The following is a 24182-nucleotide window of genomic DNA, read 5'->3' as shown; positions in this document are numbered from 1 at the left end:
TTATATTTAGTATCTAAAACAATATAAAATCATCCCTCATAGGTGAAGTCTGCAAATGTTCTCAAAGCAGGCATGAGCTTTTGGCTTCACGTGAGAGGATGTAATTCCATTTATTCCCATAATTTATGTTTCAGAAATCCTTTAAAAACAACAAGCCTTTTGTAACATTTCTTACTTACAAATCTTGCTTAGTAGTTGTTTTACAGTTCCTTAGTAAGGTTTTCCCAGTGAATCACAACATGAAATCTAACAATATTGTAACATATAACATCGAGTTTACAAATCTTTATAGATAAATTATAAATAAGTTCAAGGCTAACCTCATTATTTTCAATTAACAATTTAATTGATTATAGGATAACTCAGGAGTTGTGACTTTCCTGTTTGCAAGTGTGGAGGAGCAAAAACAAATTTTAAATGATATCTACTTAAAGGCAAAACTACTACTCCATAAACTTTCCACAACTTACCACATCACCAGAAGGAATGCTGTTGGGTAAAATATCCACCTGAATGGATACAGTGTCCACAATACTTTTTCTTCTAGAAAGTCGATCTTCATCTAAAATAAAAAATGTTTTTTCTCCCGTTATTTGCTAGTTAGAAACAGGGTACTTTTCATTTCTAAACTCTATCTACTTCAGATTTCAAAAATGTCAGAAAACTAAGGCAGCTGGTCTTTTTGCTCTAAATATATAAAGCAATGTGTTCTCAGACTTTAAAGTTTCATGATGCAGATTACACAATAAAATTGATGGAGTGAATTAAGATCGAAAGTTATTTATTTTCAAAAAAAAAAAACACTTAGAACAACATCGATAACTTAATAGTTTAAAACACACACACACACATACACATACACACACACATAACCCAAAATCCCAAAAAGCCTGCAATTATAATCCCACCCTCAATCACTGCTCCGACTGGGCTTTTTCATAAAACTCCACTGTCCTCCACACCACTAAATTCGCCTTTATTGTCACAATGCCCTATTCGTTTGAGAGGGCCATCCTTCAAAAATCTTCATCATTTCTTATCTAGGTGCTTAGAACAGTTTCCTAACTAGTCCTCCTAATACAGCTCTCCCTTCCAATTTAGCTTCCACCCTGTGACTGGATTTATAAAAAAATATATCATTTTTAGTTCTAATTATAATTTTTAAAGAGTCCACTGACAAATACAGACCTTCCCAAGCTTTTTCACATCGTGGCGCATATATAAAATGATACATGCATAGCGCACAGAAATACATGGAAAAGGCTGCTCACACTGCAGCCTCTCACTGGCCTGGCCCTGTCTAGCTACCTGAAGAGCCAGGGAACTCGATATCCAGACCCAGCTGTGATGTTCCCAAGGTCTAGAGAGCCTAGCAGCACTAAGCCACTTTGTAATTTGACAACAAGCCATCTCTGCAATCCCATGTTGTACACCCTGTGATTTTATTCTGCTGAAGAGGTAAAGACTAAGGAACTAAAAGAAGCCTGACATTTAGATAAAGACACTCGCTTCTCTCTTACTTCTCCTCTAGTCCAAAGTCGCCCTCCATGAGCATAATCAATGCTGTTAATCAAATATTGTAGTTTGCTCCCTTTCTGGGAAAATGGTAGGATTTTAATTGCTCATCTCTTTGTGGTAGCAGGGCTATGTAACTAGTTCTGACCAATAAAGTATCAGCAATGATCCAAACAGCATGGACTCCAGAATACAGACGATGCAAAGCAGGACCTCCAGCCAACTCCCAATGCATTGGCAGGGTGAGTAAAAAAGAAATCTTCACTCTCACACTAAGAATCTGGGGCTGTTTGTGACCATGGCATAACCTAGTCCAAGGTTCCTAAATGCTGGCATTACTGGCATTTTGGGCCAGATAATTCTTGTTGTGAAGGGTTATCCTGTGTATTGTAGGATGTTTGGCAGCATCTTTGGCTTCTACCAGCTAGATGTTAGCAGCACCCTTTGGCCCCCACCCAAACTGTGACAACTAGAAGTGCAAAGGCGTCTCCAGACATTGTTAATGTTGACATAGAGGAGCAAAATCATCACTGGTTGAGAATCACTGGATTCTGCCCATTCTGACTGATGATACGACTTTCTACAATTTTCCCTATATGCTTCCGTCAAATTAAGCTCCTTAAAACTACCATGCTACTTCCCAACCCAACTCTCCCCACTGCTTGCTAAATTAAAAAGGTCAGCTCCTACAACAGTAACTTCGACTGCTCCCTAACTTATTCAGTGCTCATGTCCAACGTGCCCGCTCCCCAATCTCTACACTCTGGCACCCCGTCTTCCATGCTTTCCTGCAAACAGGCCCTCCACTGCGACACCTGGTTACCTGCCCTTCAAACTGAAGCCTGAGATGGAAATAAAAGGAGATGTATGGGGTGGGAGAGGGGTCACTGAGCAGCAAGATCAAAAGGAGAACAGGAAGGAGCAGAGTAGGCAGAGATCTGTAAGACTTGAGAAGAAAGATTAGACATTCTAAAAGGTCAGAAAATAGAATTCACTGGAAATTCTACCACTATATTCTCACAACTTTTTTTTTTCTTCTGACCTATATAATCACATTCTTATGGGTCACTGCAGAAAAGCCCAGTACAGCTCTAACCAGACAACTTGTACACCTACATAAAAGTTCAGTGAAAGTCCTAACACAGCTCTTACAGAAGGTGAGGTCACTGCTCCCACAGCAGGCTTTTCCAAGTCTGCTGAAATGCGCACGGGGCAGCCTGAGGACTGCATTGCCGTGGGGCTCTGAGGCATCCCACACCATCATCTCTCAGACCGTCTGCAGCCCCAGGGAGGCCGCAGCCTCAGTAAGACCACTCTTCTCTGGGCGGGGGGAGTCTTTACCTTACCCCTTTCATTTTCTCACCCCCATTCCTCTCTGCCACCACGTGTCTGTTAGTTTGTTGTAGTGTGGTGGTTTGTGTGTGCTATGATGCTGGAAGCTTCGCTGACTCCACAGCACCTAACAACAACAACATACCTCTCTGCTTCTTATGTGTGTTGCTCACAAAGGTAATTATCAATTCTTCTTTTTAACCACACACAGAACCTGAATTTTAGAAGCCACAGAGCTCGGCCTAACTGCTTTCCCTGATATTCTGCTGCCACCTGGTGTATCTGTATATAATGCACATGCCCGCTGCATCCCTCTGGCTAAGGACGACAGAAAACAATCTGAACCCACGTATGGCCAGAGCTACAGGAGGTGTCTCCCAACATAATTTTTGCTTCTATAGAAAAAAAACCAAAATTCTACCTAGAATTAAATGCAAATTTACAGAATGAAAACAAACCCCAAACCATTGGTACTGGGGTCCTGAATGAAAAGGCAGGCTAATATTAAAGACAATATATTTTTTAAACAAAATAGAACCTCTACCACCACCTCCTCTCCAAAAAAGGAGAGGTCGGTATATACACAAAAATATTTTATAGCAAGGGCTGGATGGAAAATAATGGAGGCTCCGATAAAGCAGATAAAGGTCTCCACGTTATAAGTGCTTCTAACCAATAGGACAAATCAACAAAATTCAAAAAGACAACTGGAAAATTAAGACACTGAAATAAATACCATTCTCGTATTTCTAGAGTATTTTGCAGTTTTTAAAGGACTTTCACATATGTATATATACTCATTCCATGTGTGCAAAATGGCTTAGGAGACAGTCCCTGCTTTACATGGGGGGACGACAAGTTCCTGAGAATTAAGCAGAGGCCCACAGTCACAAAGCTACAACACAGCCAAGGCCCTAACAAATTTCTGACTCCCAGGCAACTTAGACTTGTTTTTGTTTCCTGGCTCAGACAAAAATTGATAGTTGTACTGTCAATACCTCTTTCCAAGTATACGATTCACCTACTGCAACTGGTTTGCAATGGCAACGAATGGCTGGTTTGGAGAAGCTCTGCAAACGGCTAGATTTTAAAAATATAAGTAAGCTTTTGCCTATTATTTGTACTAATTTATGAGGTGTGCTCAGTTCTGAACTCACTGTAAAAGAACACACACACATTCACACACGTGCGCCTGCTCCCGGTCCTCCCTTAGCAATCTCCTCAGACTGCCTAAGTTCACTGCCTCCACTCATCCTCAAGGACAGAAAGAGCAAAAACAGAACACACTACAACTATACTGCTGAAATTCCTTTCCATCAAAGCTGTGGTCTCAAAGGTCATCAATTATCACGCTCTAGGAAAATCCACAGGCCTTAATTGATTCTCAACCTCCTTGAACTTCAGCCATTTGTAACAAATTACCTTTTCCTTTATGAAGCTTCTTTTGCCGCTCCCTCCCACTCCCCAAACTCCTAGCATCCCCATGCAGATTACCTTATTCTCCCCTTTACATTCTGATTGAGCCTTCTGGGCTCATCCCCAACATGCCTTCCTTAAAGGAAAAAGGAATTATCTAACGTTATTCTATTTTGCCATTCTCTTCACTTCTTCCCTCTGAGAAGTCATTCTCCCTGAAGGCGTTGGCAAAATCCCCTATGCTGCTGATTTCAAAATCCTCGTTATAACCTCTAAACGCTCACAGAAAACTCAACCCTTACTCAAACTGCCTACAGGGTACTTTGACTGAATGCTCCACTCTCAAAGATACTCAGAAAGAGGCTGAGCTCCAAAAGTAGTCACTCCTCCATATTCATGTCTAGTAATGAAAACTCCATCCCTCTACTATCCCAGCTTCCAGACTAACTGCAGATAGTTAGACCCGAAATGTATACTTCCTTTTTTCTTCACTTAAATTCAGTCACATTACCTATCTCTCCTACAAAACAAACAAGCCAGCAAACAAGCAAGCAAAACAAACAAACAAAAACCCAAGAAAATGAAGGAGCAAGTAATCTCTGCTCTTGCACTTGGTGCTAGACCATCCACCCAAGTGCCCAGGCCAGAACCCTACACAAAACCTTAGACATTCTCCTTCTCTCCCCGAGCCATCAACTGCCTACAGATTCTCTCACTAATTTTTCTAGGATCTACCCACGTCTCTGTATTCTTACTGGTATCTCCTTAGGATAAGCCGCTGTCATTTCTCTTGTGGATTACTGAAAAGACTTCTATGTGGTCACTTCTTCCAGTCTGCCAAACTGCAACCAGAATAGTGTTTCTAAAACACAACTCTGATGATGTCACCCCTGTTTAAAATCATTCCATGAATTCTCATTGCTTTCAGGAGAAAGTTCAAACGATTTAGCCTGCTTTACAATTCCCAATCGCTCTCGCCCAATCCACTCCAGCTGGACTGACTTTATATTGAGTCTTGGAACAAATCACGTCTTGCCTACCTCCATTCCTTCACAACACTTGCATCTGGCTCAGCTTAGGGATTTCTCCCTCCTCAGAGACAGCCCTGCCACCAAACTCGAGTCAAATATTCTCCTAGCATGCCTCAGCACCCTGAACTTCCATGATTACAATATACACGTTGGCTGAGGTCACTGGTACCTCTGAACGACCCAGCTGAGAGGTATTGTGCGCCTGGTAGAGCAGCATTTAGCATGTACCTAAATATACTATTCACTCGAAGTTTTGGCCGATTAGAGATAAAAGGAACACGATATCCTCAGCTAACATTTACTGACCACTTACATACAAACGTTAGGCAGACTATTATTTATCAATAACCAGCTGTCACTGTATTTCAATGATTCATTTGGGTTCCCCACAGGATTTTAATACTTGAGGATATGGGCTGCATGTCAACATCTTTCTATCCCCAGAGTCATAACAGTGCCTGAAATATAAAATAGGCACTTAGTTAAGGTTTGTGGAATAAATGGAAAAAAAAAAAAAAAATCTGGATTCATGAACAATCTTTTGAGTCTAAATAAATGGCCCAAGAAAAATAGTTAGCAAAATCAAATAATTTATCGAGCACCTAACAGAACAGGAAAAGCAGTTATTTCTAGGGGCGTCATTGGATCAACTCCGCTATCTTCATTTGTAAACAAGAATAAAAGAGAGATAAAAGAAATAAAAAAAAAAAGAATTAAATGAGAAAATGAATACCAAGTGCTTATCATAGTATCCGCCGCACAGTTAGTGAATAACAGATGGCAACAACTACTGCTATGATGACAGGGGTATGCAGCGCACGCAGAAACCTGAATTCACGTTGCTTTTTGCTTTGATATTCTTTTCTTAAACCCCTTAATTTTTAAAATAAGTGCCTGCTGGTTACAGTAAGGGGCAAGTTTAATAACTCAATGATTATCCCATGAAGCATCGCCGTTCCTTCTGACTCCTTTTGCGTGAAGACAGGACACACAGGCCATAGACTGGCTCTACACTATCAAAGTCACCGCAGGTCAGAAAAATCTAATTCAGACCTAGGGATTTCTATGCAGTGATAGATAAAAAGTGTATACTGAAATGTTCAGAGCTCCCCCAGCTAATAAGAGATAGGGATTAAGAAAGCGAATAACACATTTTTTTCAGAGATGGGAGGAAATGACAAAGAGTAAATCACCTAAGGTTAAAAAAAAAAAAAGAAAAAAGGTACTAGAACTTTCATTAATAATTGTTAAGGATTAAAGAAACAGGGTAAAAGGGACTAACAAAGGGGTAAAAATAAGCTATGGCCATGGGGGAGACTAAAAATAGTAACTAAATTTGAACAACATAAAAGGTATAGGCCACTGGTGACATTTTCTACAAGGTAAACTTTAGGAAGCTATTTTCCTAGAGGAAAGGTGAGGGAAAGGGCAGGTTAAACTGACACTTGGATTTACCTTTGTGCTTGTGCCTGTGTTTACGAGGTTTTTTGCTTGAAGGAAAGAGAGCTAAATCCAAATTATAAGATTAAAATTTTAAAAAGTGTTTTAAAAAAAATCCTTTCAAATTATAAAGCTCTACTAATGTTTTGTTCTTAGCACTTTTATTTCTCAAAGGAATTCATGAAGAATAGACAGAGCTTTCCATAGTACAGAATTTAAATGAAAATACAAACACATTCACAACATCTCAGACAACAATGAGGAAGTATCACTAAATAAGGGACTGTATTTTAGATCCATGTTGTAACAAAGGAGAGATTATATAAAAAGAATGTACCACTGTGAGTGATTACTCCAGCAAATTACCTAACTGAAACCAAACAGGTACCTTACAGAAATATTATCTAAGCACAAACTTCTCTATATTAAACTGTTCTAAGGCACACTGCCCAGAGAATTAACATTAAAACATTATATTCTGAACTTTACAGAAGAAAATCAAGGCAAACATTTAAGTAAATGCGAAGATGGGAACTGGATAATATTTAACATGCTAACATGTGAAGTGGGTTCAGGGAAATCTAAACCCTGTGTAACATGTCTGGGCAACTATTTTTTTCCGTATGACTGAAGATGTACAACAATGAGAAAAACTTTATCAAAGAGTGAAATAAAATATTATCACCCAAATTTCCTTGTCTGATCAAGAGCCCTCATGCAATCGGCTCTGTGGACAGAGGTATCTGCAGTAGAAGAACCAGTTCTGCCATTTTTGGTATGTATGTTGTTGGGTGCCATCAACTTGATTTTCAACACATAGTGACCCCATGTGACAGGGGAGAACTGCTCTATATGGTTTCCTAGGCTGTAATCTTTACGAAAGCAGATTGCCTGGTCTTTTTCTTCTGCGGAGCTGCCGGCTGGGTTCAAGCCACCAATGTTTTGGTTTGCAGCTGAGCACTTAACAATCGTTCCACAAGGGCTTTTGTCATCTGGAAGAGTACTGTTTGCTATGTAAACAACTCTGCCAACTTTTTAAGTTGCGAATATTCTGTTCCTTCTCTGTGTACTACATAATTCCTTCTGTTCTGTCCACTGCCTGGAATTATTCTTTTGTATTTCAATGCAAAACTGCATGGTGCCTTGCATTAAGTTTTTAAAGTGCTAAAATCAAAGAATTTGTCCTACTGGGGCGCTTGTGTGTTGCCGTGATGCCTGAAGCTATGGCGCCAGTATTTAAAATACCAGCGGGGTCATCCATGGTGGACACATTTCAGCAGAGCTTTCAGACTAAGACAGACTAGGAAGAAGGACTTGGTGGTCTAATTCTGAAAAAACTGGCTGGTGAAAATCATATAAAGAGCAGCAGAATATTGACTGGAAGAGTGCCAGAAGATGAGCCTCCCAGGTTGGAGGGCACTTAAAATCTAACCGGGGAAGAGCTGCCTCCTCAAAGTAGAGTTGACCTTAATGACGTATATAGAGTCAAGCTTTCGGACCTTCATTTGCTGCTGTGGTGTGACTCAAAATGAGAAGAAACAGCTGCAAATCCATTAATAATCAGAATGTGGAATGTACAAAGCATGAATCTAGGAAATTGGAAGTCGTCCAAAATGAAATGGACCATATAAAGACTGATATCCTAGGCATTACTGAGTTGAAATGGACTGGTATTGGCCACTTTGAATCAGAAATGGCCTCCTATGCCAGCAACTTGAAGAGGAATGGTGTCACATTCAGAGTCCAAAAAAACATTTCGAGATCTATCCTGAAGTACAACGCTGTCAGTGATAGGAAAATATCCACGCACCTATGAGGAAGACCAGTTAGTGCAACTATTATTCAAATTTAAGAACCAACCACTAATGCCAAATGAAAAAAAAAACCAAACCCACTGCCATCGAGTTGATTCCGACTCATAGTGACCCTATAGGACAGAACAGAACTGCCCCACAGAGTTTCCACGGAGCGCCTGGCAGATTTAACTGCCAACCTCTTGGTTAGCAGCTGTAGCACTTAACCACTACGTCACCAGGGTTTCTGCTAATGCCAAGGATGAGGAAATTAAAGATTTTTACCAACTTCTGCCGTCTGAAATTGATCGAACATGCAATCAAGATGCATTGATAATCACCAGTGACTGGAACGTGAAAGTAGGAAATGAAGAACAGCAGTTGGAAAATATGGCCTCGGTGATAGAGACGACGCTGGGTATTGCATGACAGAATTCTGCAAGGCTAGCGACCTACTCACTGCAATAAATTGTGGTGTTGCCAAACAATACTGAATATACCATGGACTGCCAAAAGAATGAATAAGTCTGTCCTGGAAGAAGTGCAGCCAGAATGCTCCTTAAAAGCGAGGATGGCAAGAATATATCTCACATAATTTGGACATATTATCAGGAGGGATCAGTCCCTGGAGTTGGACACCATGCACGGTAAAATAGAGGGTCAGCGAAAAAGGGGAAGACCTTCAATGACATGGACTGACACAGCGGCTGCAAAAATGGGCTCAAGCCTAGCAACAACTGTGAGGATGGCACAGGACCGGGCAATGTTTTGTTCTGTTGTGCACAGGGTCGCTATGAGTCAGAACCGACTCAACGGCACCTAACAACAACAAACACATAGATCTCATCAGATAAAAAACATGGAATCAAATTGACCACATCTCTGAAAAGAGACGACAGAAAAACTCAATATCATCAGTCAGAACAAGGCCAAGGGTAAAGTGAGGAACAGATCATCCATTGCTCATAATCAAACTGAAGCTGAAGAAAATTAGAACAAGTCCACAAGAGCCAAAGCACGGTCCTGAGTATATCCAACATGAACTTTGAGACTATCTCAAGAATAGACCTGACACATTGAACACTAATGACCAAAAAAAGACCAGATGAATTGTGAGGTGACACCTAGGACATCATATACGAAGCAAGAGGTCATTAAAAAGATGGGGAAGAAAGAAAAAACGAAAAATAGATGTCAGAAGAGACTCTGCAACTTGCTCTTGAACGTGGAGTAGCTAAAGTGAATGGAAGAAATGATGATGTAAAAGAGCTGAAAAGATTTCAAAGGGTGGCTCGAGAAGACAAAATATTATAATGAAATGTGCAAAGATCTGGAGTTAGAAAACAAAAGGGAAGAACATGCTCAGCATTTCTCAAGCTGAAGGAACTGAAGGAAAAATTCAAGCCTTGAGCTGCAATTTTGAAGGATTCTATGGGCAAGGTACAGAACCACACAGGAAGCTCCAAAAGAAGATGGAAGGAATAGACAGTCACTCTACCAAAAAGGACTGGCTGACTTTCAAGCATTTCAGGAGGTAGCAGGTGACCATGAAGTGCAGGAAGAAGCACAAAGTACACTGAAGGCACTGGTGAAGAACAAGCCTCTAGAAACTGACGGAATACCAAATGAGATGTTTTAACAAATGGATGCACCAGTGGAAGTGCTCACTCGTCTATGTCAAGAAATTTGGAAGACAACTACCTGGCCAACTGACTGGAAGAGATCCATATTTGTGCCCATGCCAAAGAAAGGTAATCCAACGGAATGTGAAAATTATTGAACAATATCATTAATATCACATGCAAGTAAAATTTTGCTGAAGATCATTCAAAAGCAGCTGCAACAGTACATCGACCGGGCACTGCCAGAAATTCAAACCAGATTCAGAAGAGGAGGTGGAATGAGGGATAACGTTGCTGATGTCAGATGGATCCTCGGTGAAAGCAGAGAATACCAGAAAGATGGTGACCTGTGTTTTATTTATTGACCATGCAAAGACATTTGACTGTTGTCAATCGTAACAAATTATGGATAATATTGCAAAAAACAGGAATTTCAGAACACCTAATTGTGCTCATGAGGAACCTGTACATAGACCAAGAGGCAATCATTCAAACAGAGCAAGGAGATATTGTGTGGTTTAAAATCAGGGAAGGTGTGCATCAGGGTTGTATCCTTTCACCTTACTTATTCAATCTGTACGCTGAGCAAATAATACGAGAAGCTAGACTACACGAAGAAGAAAGCAATAGGATTGTAGGATGACCCATTAACAACCTGCAATATGCAGATGACACAACCTTGCTTGCTGGAATCTAGGAGGACTTGAAGCCCTTACTGACGAAGTCAAAGACCAGAGCCTTCAGTATGGATTACATCTCAACATAAAGAAAACAAAAATCCTCACAACAGGACCAATAAGCAACATCATGATTAATGGAAAAAAAAATATTGATGTTATCAAGAATTTCATTTTACTTGGATTCGCAATCAACGCCCTTGGAAGCAGCAGTCAAAAAGTCAAACAATGTACTGCACTGAGCAAATGTGCTGCAAAAGACCTCTTTAGAAGTGTCAAAGAGCAAAGATGTCACATCTTGAGGACTACGGTGTGGATGATCCAAGCCATGGTATTCTTAATCGCCTCATATGCATATGAAAGCTGGACGATGAATAAGGAAGGCAGGAAGAACTGATGTATCTGAATTCTGGTGTTGGTGAAGAATACTGAATATACCATGGACTGCCAGAATGAACAAATCGGTCTCGGGAGAAGTACAGCCACAGTCCTCCTTAGAAGGGAGGATGGCAAGACTCACGTACTTTGGACATGTTATCAGTAGGGACCAGTTCCTGCAGAAGGACATCATGCTTTCCAATTACTGATCCTATGTTTCTTACTTTCACATTCTAGTCACTAGTAACTTTCAATGCATCTTGACTGCATGTTTAATCAATTTCAGATTGCAGGAAGTTTGTAAAAATCTTCAATTTCTTCATCTTCGGCTTTCGTGGTTGGTGCATAAACTTGAAAAATAGTTGTATTAATTGGTCTTCCTGGTAGGTGCATGGATAGTACCCTATCACTGACAGCATCGTACTTCAGGACTGATCTTGAAATGTTTTTTTGATGATGGATCCAACATCATTTCTCTACAATTTGCCACTCCTGGCATAGTAGACCATATGATTATCCAATTAAAAATGGCCAATACCAGTTCATTTCAGCTTACTAATACCTAGGATATCAATCTTTATGCTTTCCATTTTATTTCTGACAAATTCTAATTTTCCTAGATTCGTACTTCATACATTCCACATTTTGATTACTAATGGATATTTGCAGCTGTTTCTTTTCGTTTTGAGTCGTGCCACATCAGCAAATAAAGGTCCCAAAAGCTTGACTCCATCTACGTCAATTAAAGTGACTCTACTTTAAGGAGGCAGCTCTTCCCCAGTTGAGTACCTTCCAATCTGAGAGGCTCACCTTCTGGCACTGTATCAGACAATGTTCTGCTGCTATTCATAAATTTTTCCTTGATCATTTTCTATTTTTAGAAGTAGATCCCAGGTCTTTCTTCCTAGTCCGTCTTAGTCTGGAAGTTCCACTGAAATCTGTCCACCATAGGTGACCCTGCTGGTATTTTAAGTATTGGTGGCATAGCTTATAGCATCACAGCAACATGAAAGCCATCACAGTATGACAAACTGACAGAGGAGTAGAGGAGTAATACCTTAAGCATAATAACAAAAATTCACTCCACGACTCAATTTCCTTATCATATGTGCATCTTTAGTGATTTCCTACAGGTTTTCAAGGGCAAACTTTACAAACAGAAGCGAGCACACTGTTAAGCACTTGGAAAAGGCTGTGAAACACAAGTATACATATCAGAATTAATTTTCCTTGCTAATCTGGTAAGAGAAAAATTACTGAAACATAATCAGTCACTAGCATTGAGAGCTCTAATCATCCTCGTACCTTTCACTTGTGGTACGTACGGTACAGACAATCTCTCCACGCTGTATCCGCTTCCACCCAGCGACTCCGCAATCTTATTGGTCAGAAAATACAAATTTTTGTCATGCTTCTCTAAAGACTTTGGAAGCCTGTCAGGTTGATCAAAACAACAATTATTCAATATTATTTAAATTATTGGACAAAAGTAAGTTAATTGCAAAACATTCTAGAGCAAAAACTCCAATATTCTAAACACAAACACAACTGATACTACAATTTTTAGGAGACTGATCTGAACCATTTAGAAACACATGGTACGTGGCCCCTTATATTAGCTATTTTGCTTTTGTCTCTCAACTATGTTGTTTCAATAGCAAAGTCGGCTTTAGATTACTCTGTTGGTATTTACACATGAAATGATGAACACTAAATTCAGCTCTAACTTTCATGCTAATTAGAAACTCACTGAGAGAAGGAACTAAAAATGTAGCTCACTGATTGTTCGTGAAAAATCTATTAGCCAGCTAAGTGACGGCAGGCGCTTGCTCAACCACCTAGGATTTTACTTTCTTTCCAAACTGCCTGATACCGTCTGACGCTGATTCCTTCAAATCAGTGATTACTACAAAGCACCGGGAAATCATTACAACAATAGTTTATTCCTAGATGATAATTACTGATTTCTCGAGTCAGTGCCCCTTCCTTAAAATGTAAAGAGTTAACATACGTGCACTTATCTCTGAAAATATGCTCTGGCAGAAAATAGGGGGCTTCCATAGTTCGAATTTCAATAACCTGAAAAATATCCAAAAACAAAACAAAACAAAAATAAAAACCTCACCTTTCAGGAACTTGCTATGAAATTTTGGAAAATAAATTAAAATGCAACTAAAAAAAAAAAAAACTATAAACATTTATAAGAAATACATTCATTTTATTTTGGAATTTAGGCTAAGTTAGAGCCAAAATGCACAGCTCATTTTGTTTTCACATTTATTATTTTAAAAAAAGTAGTGATAGCAAAATCATGATAATTTATTTAAATAAATAAACCAAAACCGTTGCCGCTGATTCTGACTCATAGAGACCCTATAGGATAGAGTAGGGTTTCCAGGGCTGTAATCTTACGGGAACAGACTGCCGTATCTTTTTCCCGCAGGGTGACTGGTGGGTTCAAACTGTTGACCTTTTGGTTAGCATACAAGCGCTTTTAACCACTGTGCCACCAGGGCTCCTTATTACATGTAGTAAAAACAAGGACACTAGTACCTCTCATTACATTTGGTTAATGATAGTACAAAGGGATAGGAGCATTTCTTTTCTCAAATGCCACCGTGTGGAAACTCCTATTCCAGAGCACGAGGCCCTCATCTCCTCCATAGCCTGTACTCCCTTTGGCAGCAGATGCAGGAGGTCACCTTGTCCTGGGGAGCTCTGGCTTTGTACTGGGGTGCTCTGCCTTTGCCATATTTCTATCTCTAATAAAAAAAAAAAAATAGCTGGCATTAAATATGCACTGAAGTATTTAATGAGTGCGTTTTATTTCTTAGAATGCAATAAAAACTTAACTTTGTGCAAGGACTGCCAATTTCATAAAAATGAGGTCCTCCCTGACAAATCTTGAAGGAATAAAAATTTCAGTGTACTTTTTCTGCCTGGCATGTTAGGGGCTTTGAAATGTATATTAAATCACATAAGTAATTATTTACTGAGCTATTAGTGAAATAAAGCTAAATATAGTTAGATGACATCAGACAGTTCTCTGAGAAGCACATTAATTATTCAACTTGTAAGATTTGCATCGAGTAGGCTGATCTAAAACAGTAAGAACAATAAAACACAATATAATTTAGGAAAATCTAGATTTACAATAGCTCAAAGAGAAAAAATATATATAATGAAATTCTAGAAATTAAGAAAATCATGTATTCCAAAAGGGGAAAATGCAAAACAAAATTTCTAATTCTCATGGAATCCAGACTTTCTAGAGCCACTGAGGATGGATGAACCACCGAAATCACTGCCCTGAGATAATCTTTAAACCTTAAACCAAAAATATCCCCTTAAGTCTTCTTTAAACCAAGCAATAGGTTAGCACAATTAGTAAAGAATGTCTGTTCTGAGTATTGTGCTCTTTTAAAGAACTCTCTATATGGCAGGAAGCCCTGGTGGCACAGTGGTTAAGAGTTACGGCTGCTAACCAAAAGGTCGGCAGTTTGAATCTACCAGGTGCCCCTTGGAAACCCTATGAGGCAGTTCTACTCTGTCTTATAGGGTCACTATGAGTTGGAATCGACTCAACGACAACAGGTTTGGTTTGAGTTTTTATCCATATGGCGAAGAGCCCTGGTGGCTCCGTGGTTAAGCACTCAGTTGCTAACCTAAAGACTGGTGGTTCGAACCCACCAGCCACTTCACAGGAGAAAGGTGTGGCAGTCTGCTTCCATGAAGATTTACAGCCTTGGAAACTCTATGGGGCAGTTCTATCCTTGCCTATATGGTCGCTATGAGTCAGAATTGACTCCATGGCAACAGTTTTTTTTTTTTTAACCTATGTGGGATCAAACTGACAACATCAATTCAAACAGTTAAATAGGAAGTTTAGGGGACAGTGAGTTTATGTTAACGGGGAAGGAACAATTGAGAAAAGGAGGTTGGGAATGGATGCATAACCTGAACAGAGAAATCAGATGTCACTGACTGAATGGTATACGTGGAAACTGTTGCACTGATGTGCATATTTTCAATAACAACAATAAAATATTAAAAAAAAGAAAACCATGTATTCTATTCAAACACTACATAAAAAATTCTGATAAAATAACAGGCATCAAGGAAAATATATGAAAACGCTTGCTGTAGTTTTTGCTGTAGATCCAACTTAGTCATTGTGTATTTTTATGGAATTATTTTAAAAACCTGATAGCCATCAAAATTAAGAATCATCATCACTAGAAAAAAATTGGCCATTTTTTGGGTAAAAATCAAGTTTCTGGACTTTTGTACATACATTACCTTGCTAACATGCTGACAAAACGCAGGGACGGCTATCATCTGACTGACGAAGTTGAGGTACGCTGCAACCAGCGCCATGATTCCACAGCGATGGAACATGGGCAAGTTATCCTCGTTGATGATCACGCTGTCCTTTAATGAGAAACAAACACATCCAGCGGTTCAAGGTCTGATGCTCCGTTAGAGTTTTCTCTATGATTACACTGCAACACTGCACATAGTTTGGAATGCTAACAAAAATGTCACCTTATGAGAAGTTATTTTTCAGAAGTATACTGAAAGGAGAATAAACGACCATCTACAGGAGTTAAATCTCTAAACGTACATGTCTCTTCCTTAGGAAAGTTCTTCCTCTTCTCTGTTACATACCCACTCCCACTCCCACTCCCACTGCATACGGTCCTTCTGTTAAGCAGCACTGTGACAGCTCCACCTGAATATACGTAATTATGACTGAATGACTGTCTTCCCCACCAGACTGAAAGCAGCATGGGCACAGGGACCACGTCTGTCTTTTTTATCCCAACACTGAGCACCTAGCTGGTGCTCAGTCAATATTCGTTAAAAAAAAAAAAAGAATAAATTGATCATAGTCTTGAGTATTTTCGATTGATAGCTAGATACCTCTCTTTAAAAGTTTGTGTCCTTGGATAAAGGCAACGACACTTTAAAAATGGTGTTTGCTTCATAAAAATTTTTCTTCAATGAGAAGGTTATGAAATTATACCTGTAAAGCAATTGCTAATCGAATGAGATCAATAACCACTTCTTCATTGGCCAGTTCAATAGTTATAAGAGCAAGAGAGGTATAAAGTAGCTCGTAGTTTTTCTGAACATTGTCTTCCTCTTTACAGCCCAAATATATGTGCCGGTAGAGTTGTTGCCCATTCTGAAAAGGGAAATAACAGAGGAAAAATAGACACATTTTGCTTAAAATGCCTTAAGGGCAGACTCCAAATACATCAACCTCCCTCCAAGCAATTATCTTACTACACAACTTAACATGGAGGTCAAATTCAAGCTAATGATCAGATGGTCAAATTGTATTCTGATAAGAACAAACATACTAATATACAACTATCAACTAATGGCTGACGAACAAGCCTTAAATAAAAACAGCAAATATGAAATAGTTCTTATACAAACAGTGAAAATGTTTTTAGTAATACAGTAATACCCGCGAAAGCCAGAACCAGTATAAAGCAGAAACCTGTTACAGAAGGAAAATTCAAATACTTTCCACTAAAATGAGTGAGAGAAAAATCGTTAAGACTGCACCCTGTCAAAGATGAAAAATTTGTGAGACTCAGAAAAACAAGGCAGTCCCATCAAGTTCTAGCTCTCATGGGTTTCACTGTCATTTGGAAAAAAACAAAAGCAAATTATAGGATGATCTGAGACAAAGTGAGATGCATGACAGAGCTATGAGAGAAAGTTCTACGATCCAGCCTGGAGTCTGAACTATTTACCATTCATTTCAGTGAATGTTTTTTTTTTTTTTAAGTAAGACTACATGCAATGAGACTACTGAATTATAAGTGTAATTAAAGGTGGGCGTCCTTATCTGTTAGGGAATGAATGTCTTCTGGGAGGCGGGGCAGGAGCATCTGCAGGTTTGGCTACACTCTGGCATGGAGTACACAAAGGCAAGTCCAGAGCCTGTATGTAGGGGAGCGGTTAGGGAAACACCCCAGGGATTGCACAGGGGTTTTCGCCTGAGCCAGACTAATCTAAGTGGGTTAGTAAGGGACACGATACCCTTTTCTATGGAAAGCATTCCTAGGTCTAAGTCCAACTGCCAAGTGAGAGAGAACAGGAATACAATGGCGTTTCCCAACTCAAACCACTACGTAGTAATTAACTTGTTGCACTGATTCACAACCCTAGCTGTAAACCAGAATCACAGGGAGGGAGACTAGAATGACCCCCATGCTCCTGGCTACCCCAGGCCTCACCACTGCTGCCACTGCCCACCTCCCCATTGCCAATGTAATGTAATTGGCCAGTGGTAAAGCTCCAGCCTCAGCATTTTAAAGCATAAAGCTCTCTAAGTGATCCTAATGTCAGGGTTAAGCCAGGGTTAAGGACACTGGCTAGGGACTGCTAGTTGTCATGTAAAGGGACTTCAGCTTAACACTCCTGGCCTCTTCTTCTGCAGGTTCATCTGGCTGATCAATTTAGGACAAGGAACTGAGTTAACAGCTCGGACTGTTTGCAGCCAGCCTGTTTGTGAAAAACACGCATTCTGGTCTGTTCTCTAACATGCAAGAAGGTCCCTCCCCGGGAAGGGAAGCCTGCAGCTCTGCCAGGGACTGGATGGTTAAAATGTAGGTTTAAATCTGCAGTAAGGTGCTAGCAAGCCTTTTCGGGCTATGCATATAAAGCTATGCTCTCCTATCTGAATCCTTTATTTCTGAGGTTGGTATACTGTTTTCTGCCTTTCTGAATCTAGAGTTGGACTGCTTCTGTCTGAAACGGTTCCATACTTGGTGGGAAAGAAAGGTCTCGGGTAGTGGGCCCTCTCAAACCCTAAGTGTACTCCTGAATCCTATGATCCTTGAACATCATTAACAAACACTAAAGCAGTACTTACATATATGGGAGGTTAGGCTCCCTTTCTTAAGTTCTGTGGCACAGTGGTTAAGAGCTCAGCTGCTAACCAAAAGGTTGGCAATTTAAACCCACCAGCCACTCCTTGGAAAGCCTGTGGGGCAGTTCTACTCTTTCCTATATGGTCATTATGAGTTGGTATCGACTTGAAGGCAAGGGGTTTGGTTTTTTTTTTTTTTTTCCTTAACTCCTTAAGATATTCCAGTTTATTTTTACAAAATTACCTACTACATATTCGCCACATTGGATAAAACTGAAACCTAACAATATGTACTTTAACAATATAGTATAAATAGGTATAAGCAGTTTGGAAAGTGGTTTGGCATGACCTGGTATATGTGAAGGGTACATAACCTATGACTCAGCAATCCCTTTCCTGAGTATAAACCCTATGGAAATGGGTATCATATACATATACCATGACACACATACAAGAATGTTTACACTCACAACAACCCCAAAGGGTAAATGATTCAAAAGTCTGTCAACAGAGAATGAGTAACTTGTGGTATATGCATATCATGGAACATTATAATTATTTTTATAAGAATGAAAGGGTAAATGTTACCAAAATTCACAGTATAAATTCTACCAAAATAGAGCTGAGTGAAATAAAACATAGAAGAACCTATGGTTCCTTTTAAACAAAATATAAATATAAAAACTGGAAAAACTATATTGTTTAGGGATGTATAGATGTTATGTTTAGGTGGCAAAACTGTAGAAAAAGAAACAATTTCCATAAATGCCAGAAGAGTAATTACTTGTAGGGGAGACGATAGAGTTGTAAATAAGAGGAGGCATGTGGGATGCTTTTAGTTATACTGTTGTCCACTTTAAAACAATTAAACAACACTTGTGCATTTTATGTTTCATAATAAAAAGTGCTTTTTGCTACAAAATTCCTTGACTTTATAAAACAGGAATGAGAGCTAGCTCTTTCATGTGGTGATATTCTTTCAGAAATGTAGTTCTAGAAGAATAGCCCCGTCAGGTGAGGTACATACACTGAGACTCAGCGGAAGCACTGTTTTCTCCCATCTGGAAGTATAAGTTTCATTAGGAAATGAGAGATGAAGAGGCATCTCTCTGTAAACTGTAAGGAAGAAAACATGGTCTAGCGAAGAGCCAAAAAAATAACATGGACTTTAAGGATCTGAATCTATCTTCCAACAGAGCCCTAAGACTACTGTTCTCTGTACCTGTAAGACTCAGGGCTCACTTAGCCACCAAGACAGCAAGCATCTTGAGGGCAGTCAGCTTGAGTGTCTGGAAAATACTGGGATTCAAGCTTTAGATGAATAATAACTGCACAGAACATTCCTCAACATGCTAAATAATTTTAACCCACTGCCATCGAGTTGATTCCCACTCACAGCGACCCTACAGGTCAGAGTAGAACTGCTCCATAAGGTTTCCAAGGCTGTAATCTTTCTGGGAGTAGGCTTTCTCCCACAGAGTGGCTGGTGAGTCTGAACTGCCAATCTTCTGATTAGCAGGTGTACACTTAACCACTGTGCCACCAGGGCTCCTCCAATAACTTTAGATGTCATGATTTTCTAAATTCAGCCATTTGCCAATAGAACCTACAACATTTATATGATCATAATAAAGGTCTAGCAACACACCACTTACTAAGGGCAGAGATCCTTCCTAAGTCACCCTTACATCCTAAACAGCACACAGAACAATGCCTAATACATAGCAAACACTCACTATATAGTTATACAATGGGGATAGCTGTTTTAAAAAAAAAAAACTGGAAGCTGTCTATATTAAAGAGGCATTACACATGGACTTGGTATGTGTGTTTGGGGAGGGTGAAGAATGATAGGGCAGGAATTAGAGGGGATGTTTTAACTCAAATGAAAAAATTTAGAACTCTAAGAGCAGTCCAACAATCCAGGCTGGAGGAGGCACCATCATGAATGTTGTGGTAAGGTGGGGAGGCTGAAGATGGCGGCTTGGGGTCTTGTCAACACCAAAATCATATGGCTCAATTTTAAGGTTAGAGATCGATATACAACTACCTAAATATTCACGTGGTTACACTTTATATCATGTATTATTTTTCAGAAGATGATCTTACCTTTTTCATAAAACTTGTGTCTTGTTTACAAATTTTTTCTCTTTTTATCTTTAGGTCAGCTACATCTGGTATTATTCTAGAAACAATCAGTATATCATTTTTAATGAACAGCAGATTTAATTGCAAAATTTTACATGGAAAAATCATACTTAGGAGTTTGAACTATTTAACAATCATTTCAATGAACATTTTAAATAAGCCTCTCTGTAATGAGACTACTGAATCACCAAATTTAATAAAAGGGAATTGTATAAACTAATCTTGCTTCCTAATGTCATTCCTAAATTTAAATCAAAATCAAAATAAAACAATAAAATTCACATAACTAGTGACTACTACCAGATGAGATCACAGGAAGAGTACACTAAAAAAGTCTCAAACATTTGCTACCCTAAAGTTTATTAATAATGGAATTATATCAATACCAATTAAATAAGACTCTGAACTAATAATAGAAGCTGAAAGCCCCAGATTCAAAAAAGAAAAACAATATTTAAGCCCATTCATTTAGAAATTCAAGAAAATTATCGTTCAGTCTATTTTAAAATGGCACATTACCTGATCCCTCGCAGCTTTGCCCTATTATCATGGCGATCCATAAGATTGTGCATGACTTCCAAGACTAACTGCCTTAGTTCAGAGTCTTCCATGAGAGATGGTGATAACAAAGGATCCAGAAAAGACCCAGGCAGTGCTGTAACAATTGTCTTGGCTTTGTATCCAGAGGTTACCTGGTTATGGAGGGCATAAACAAAAAAAATCTTTGTCAGGAGTGCTTCTTTACGGTTAAATTCTCAAACTATTTTATAAGAACCATAAACTTAAGGAAACAAAGTATGGCCATAAAACCTGAAGGAAAAACATGAATAAAATTCATAAGGTGATGAGGAATTTTACTGAATTTACAAAAACATCATTCATAAGGAAAATAAAATTAATAACAGCACACACATACTGAACACTCACCACTGTACATATACAGTATTAATTTCATCCTTACCATATTTCTGTGAGGTAGGTGCTAGGCTCAGAGGTTAAGAATATTTGGGTAGGTATAGGTGAATCATCGATAAATACAATTACTACAAAATAACTGCAGGACCTCACATTTTGGGTATGTTTTTCCTTTTCAGCTCTGTACAGGAACTTCACATTCAAAATGAAAATGCTGCATTTTTCAGAATTATTTTCCAAACAAGGAACAACTTGGTGAGTATATGATAGAAATAGTGTGACATGTAAAAAAAAATATCGGCTTTAAAGTCCAAGTTCTATTCTTGAGCTCCAGGACCCGGAGGACACTCCTCAACTCCTCACGTGGAGGGTCTCTGAACCCATCTTCATCATCCAAAACTGGCAGTGGTTTCTGCCCACTGCGTGCCTCATCATGATGAGAATAAAGTAAAATAACGGACGTGAGGAATAACCAGTGAGAAGTAGAGGATCACAAATGAAAATGAAGAGCGTATTGCTTCTGTATATAAAAATATCAACCACAATAAAAGTAACCATAACAGTCCACTGCGACGTAAGGAGATGAGGTGGATAACGTGAAGCTAGTCTGTCAGCCTCTGGCAAACTTAAGACCAGTGTGTCCTTCATTTGCCTTCAATGCCTTACCATAAGTAAAGATCTCAGCAGCATTATCTGAATCCGCCTGGTTCCCAAGTCCCTAAAATATACAAAATGCTGTTACCTTATTAGTACCAATCTGCATTTATGTTACACTTCATTTACTTATGCTATTATTTACGGATTTTAAAACTCTATTCTTATTAGCTAAACAGATTTTAACAGCTAAAGTCATGGGTCACTTTGCACTCCAAATTTCACGTGAATTTAAAAAGTTAAGTGTAAATAAAAAACCATATTCAAACAAACAAACAAAAAAATTCAAAAGTACTGATTTCCAAAGGAAACATACCTATGTATGCGACTATATGAACACTAAATCATATGAAAGCATAACTAAATAGTCCAAATTAAAAGAAAATATAAATTGGACAAAATATGTAGGGCAAATATAACTAACAAATTTACCATCTAGCTAACATATGTAAATACACAGGACAGACAATTCAAAAAAGAATTGACAAATGGAAAAGGGGCTATTAATTAACAGCCAAATATAAATCAAAGAGTAAGACGTTACACTTCCTGATTAGTAAAACACACAAAAATACTGACAAACTAAAGCTTCAGCATATAAAATCAGATCAAATCTGTAAAATGAGGGGTCAAGAACAGCTGACCTTTAAAATCACTTTCAGTGATTTTAAATTCCGAGAATAATAACTCCACATATTTACTATTCCAACATTAATTTTACAAGAAACTTGAGGCTTTACCCTAAATGTGTCGGTATGCACAAAATGCCCACACCAAACAAACCTTCCATATGGCCAACATAAGATGGTCACACGTAAGACACAGAAAGTCGCAGAACTTACGATGCACCAAAAACCGCCTCCAAGAGCATGCAAATGTCGCTCACTATCCTAGAGCAATAAATACGCCAACTGCTTTCTGTGGGACTTTTATTATCAATAACTAGAAGACATAACTAACATTTTCTAGATTCCTTTAACACGAAATTTAAGTTCAAATTTATATTTTGAGAACATAGGGAAACTGCATACCCTAGTTGACTGAGATCCAAAGTATGGGTAGTTGTTCCAAAAACGGGTACTTTCCCCATAATGAACATCATGATTTCTGACCTCTGATAATCTGGCAGGTTACTTCCAAAAAATCCTGTAAGAAATATTGAGATAAATTTTACAAATTGAAGAAGTTTATTTTTCCATATGACATTATATTTTTAACCAAAACTCTAAATTTTGTTAACATAATTTCATTTTTCCAACATCATTTAATCATATACAATTTAAGATGCATATAATGGACTCATTTTTAGATACAATGAGAAATGTCCGAAACAATCTTCTGCATATAGTGCACAGTGGCAAACCTTCATCAATCTGAGCTGATTGGGGTTTCAGAAAAAAGAAAGAAAAAAAAAAAAAAAAACTTTTGGTAGTATTTCTGACGAAACAGTCGTTCATACATTATGAGCCTAAATTCTTGCCCTGGTAAAGTCAGTAATCTGCCCTACCACCTTGGATTCCCAAGACTGCTCACATGTTTCAGAATGCCATTTATAACAAGCTAGCTTTACGGTTTAACCTCATAGTTGAAGTCAACAAACACCATTCAAATGATGTTAAAAAAAAAAATCACTTATTACCTTGTCATTTTTCTCATGCACTCTTGGGCTGTGAAGCTATTTTAAATTTATCTGCTGTTGCTTTCGATGATTTACTTGCTGGTCATAAAAGCAGACTGACAACATTTAACTACCGTTTACTCAAACTTCACACTTTCTCATTTCTTTTGAAAGATCAAAACAGGTATCAAATCTTGGCTGCTTTTGTTCCTTTCTTAAAATGCAGCATAATTATTACAGAAGCCTTTCACATTTTCAATATTTAAGAATAAATGGGGTTTTCAATTTAAGTCTTCGGTTTTTATTACTGGAGTTAATCATCTATTTATACAAACCCAGACTGTTCCCTGCACCACTCTGACGGAGCCTAGGGGAGAAATCATCTCTCACTACCACATACTTCTCCTCCCTTCAATCAAAAATCTCACAAATGTAACATTACTTCATCCGAATAAAATATGACTAGTCTAACTAACATTTAAGGAGCACACAGTTATGGGCTACGAAAGTAATTTGCATGCATTATCTCTTTGGATCCTCACAACAATCCTACGAGTCTAGAAACTACTGTTGGCCTCAGTTGCCTCTTGCATAGAACTCACATAAGAAAGTACACAACTAAGGTTTGAGGTAAGGGCTATTTATTTCCAAAGCCCATTCTACTATTACTCTATACTTCCTCCATATAAGTGATTTTTAACTTTCCAAGCACCCAATTAGCTATGTTCCTAACCACTCACAAAATTGACACTGA

General features: G+C 38.6%; 1 protein-coding gene across 6 annotated transcripts in view; it reads right to left on the bottom strand.

The window, feature by feature from the left end:
• Positions 1-24182, bottom strand: part of EFR3A (EFR3 homolog A) — a 97632-nt gene that overhangs the window by 14280 nt on the left and 59170 nt on the right. For all 6 annotated transcript variants that reach the window (XR_010317834.1, XM_064268099.1, XM_010588497.3 and 3 more), the window contains 9 exons: positions 22842-22956; positions 21823-21874; positions 20761-20933; positions 20203-20278; positions 16231-16392; positions 15504-15635; positions 13216-13283; positions 12510-12637; positions 471-562 (listed from right to left, as the gene is read on the bottom strand). Coding sequence is in view for 5 of the 6 variants with exons in the window: in XM_064268099.1 (XP_064124169.1) it covers positions 471-562; positions 12510-12637; positions 13216-13283; positions 15504-15635; positions 16231-16392; positions 20203-20278; positions 20761-20933; positions 21823-21874; positions 22842-22956 (998 nt within the window). In the remaining variant the exon portion in view is untranslated. The remainder of the gene's footprint in view (positions 1-470; positions 563-12509; positions 12638-13215; positions 13284-15503; positions 15636-16230; positions 16393-20202; positions 20279-20760; positions 20934-21822; positions 21875-22841; positions 22957-24182) is intronic.

Source organism: Loxodonta africana, chromosome 14 (assembly GCF_030014295.1).
Source record: "Loxodonta africana isolate mLoxAfr1 chromosome 14, mLoxAfr1.hap2, whole genome shotgun sequence".
Classification (NCBI taxonomy): domain Eukaryota; kingdom Metazoa; phylum Chordata; class Mammalia; order Proboscidea; family Elephantidae; genus Loxodonta; species Loxodonta africana.
The sequence above is the reverse complement of the archived record's forward strand: the minus strand, read 5'-3'. Positions and strand labels throughout refer to the sequence as shown.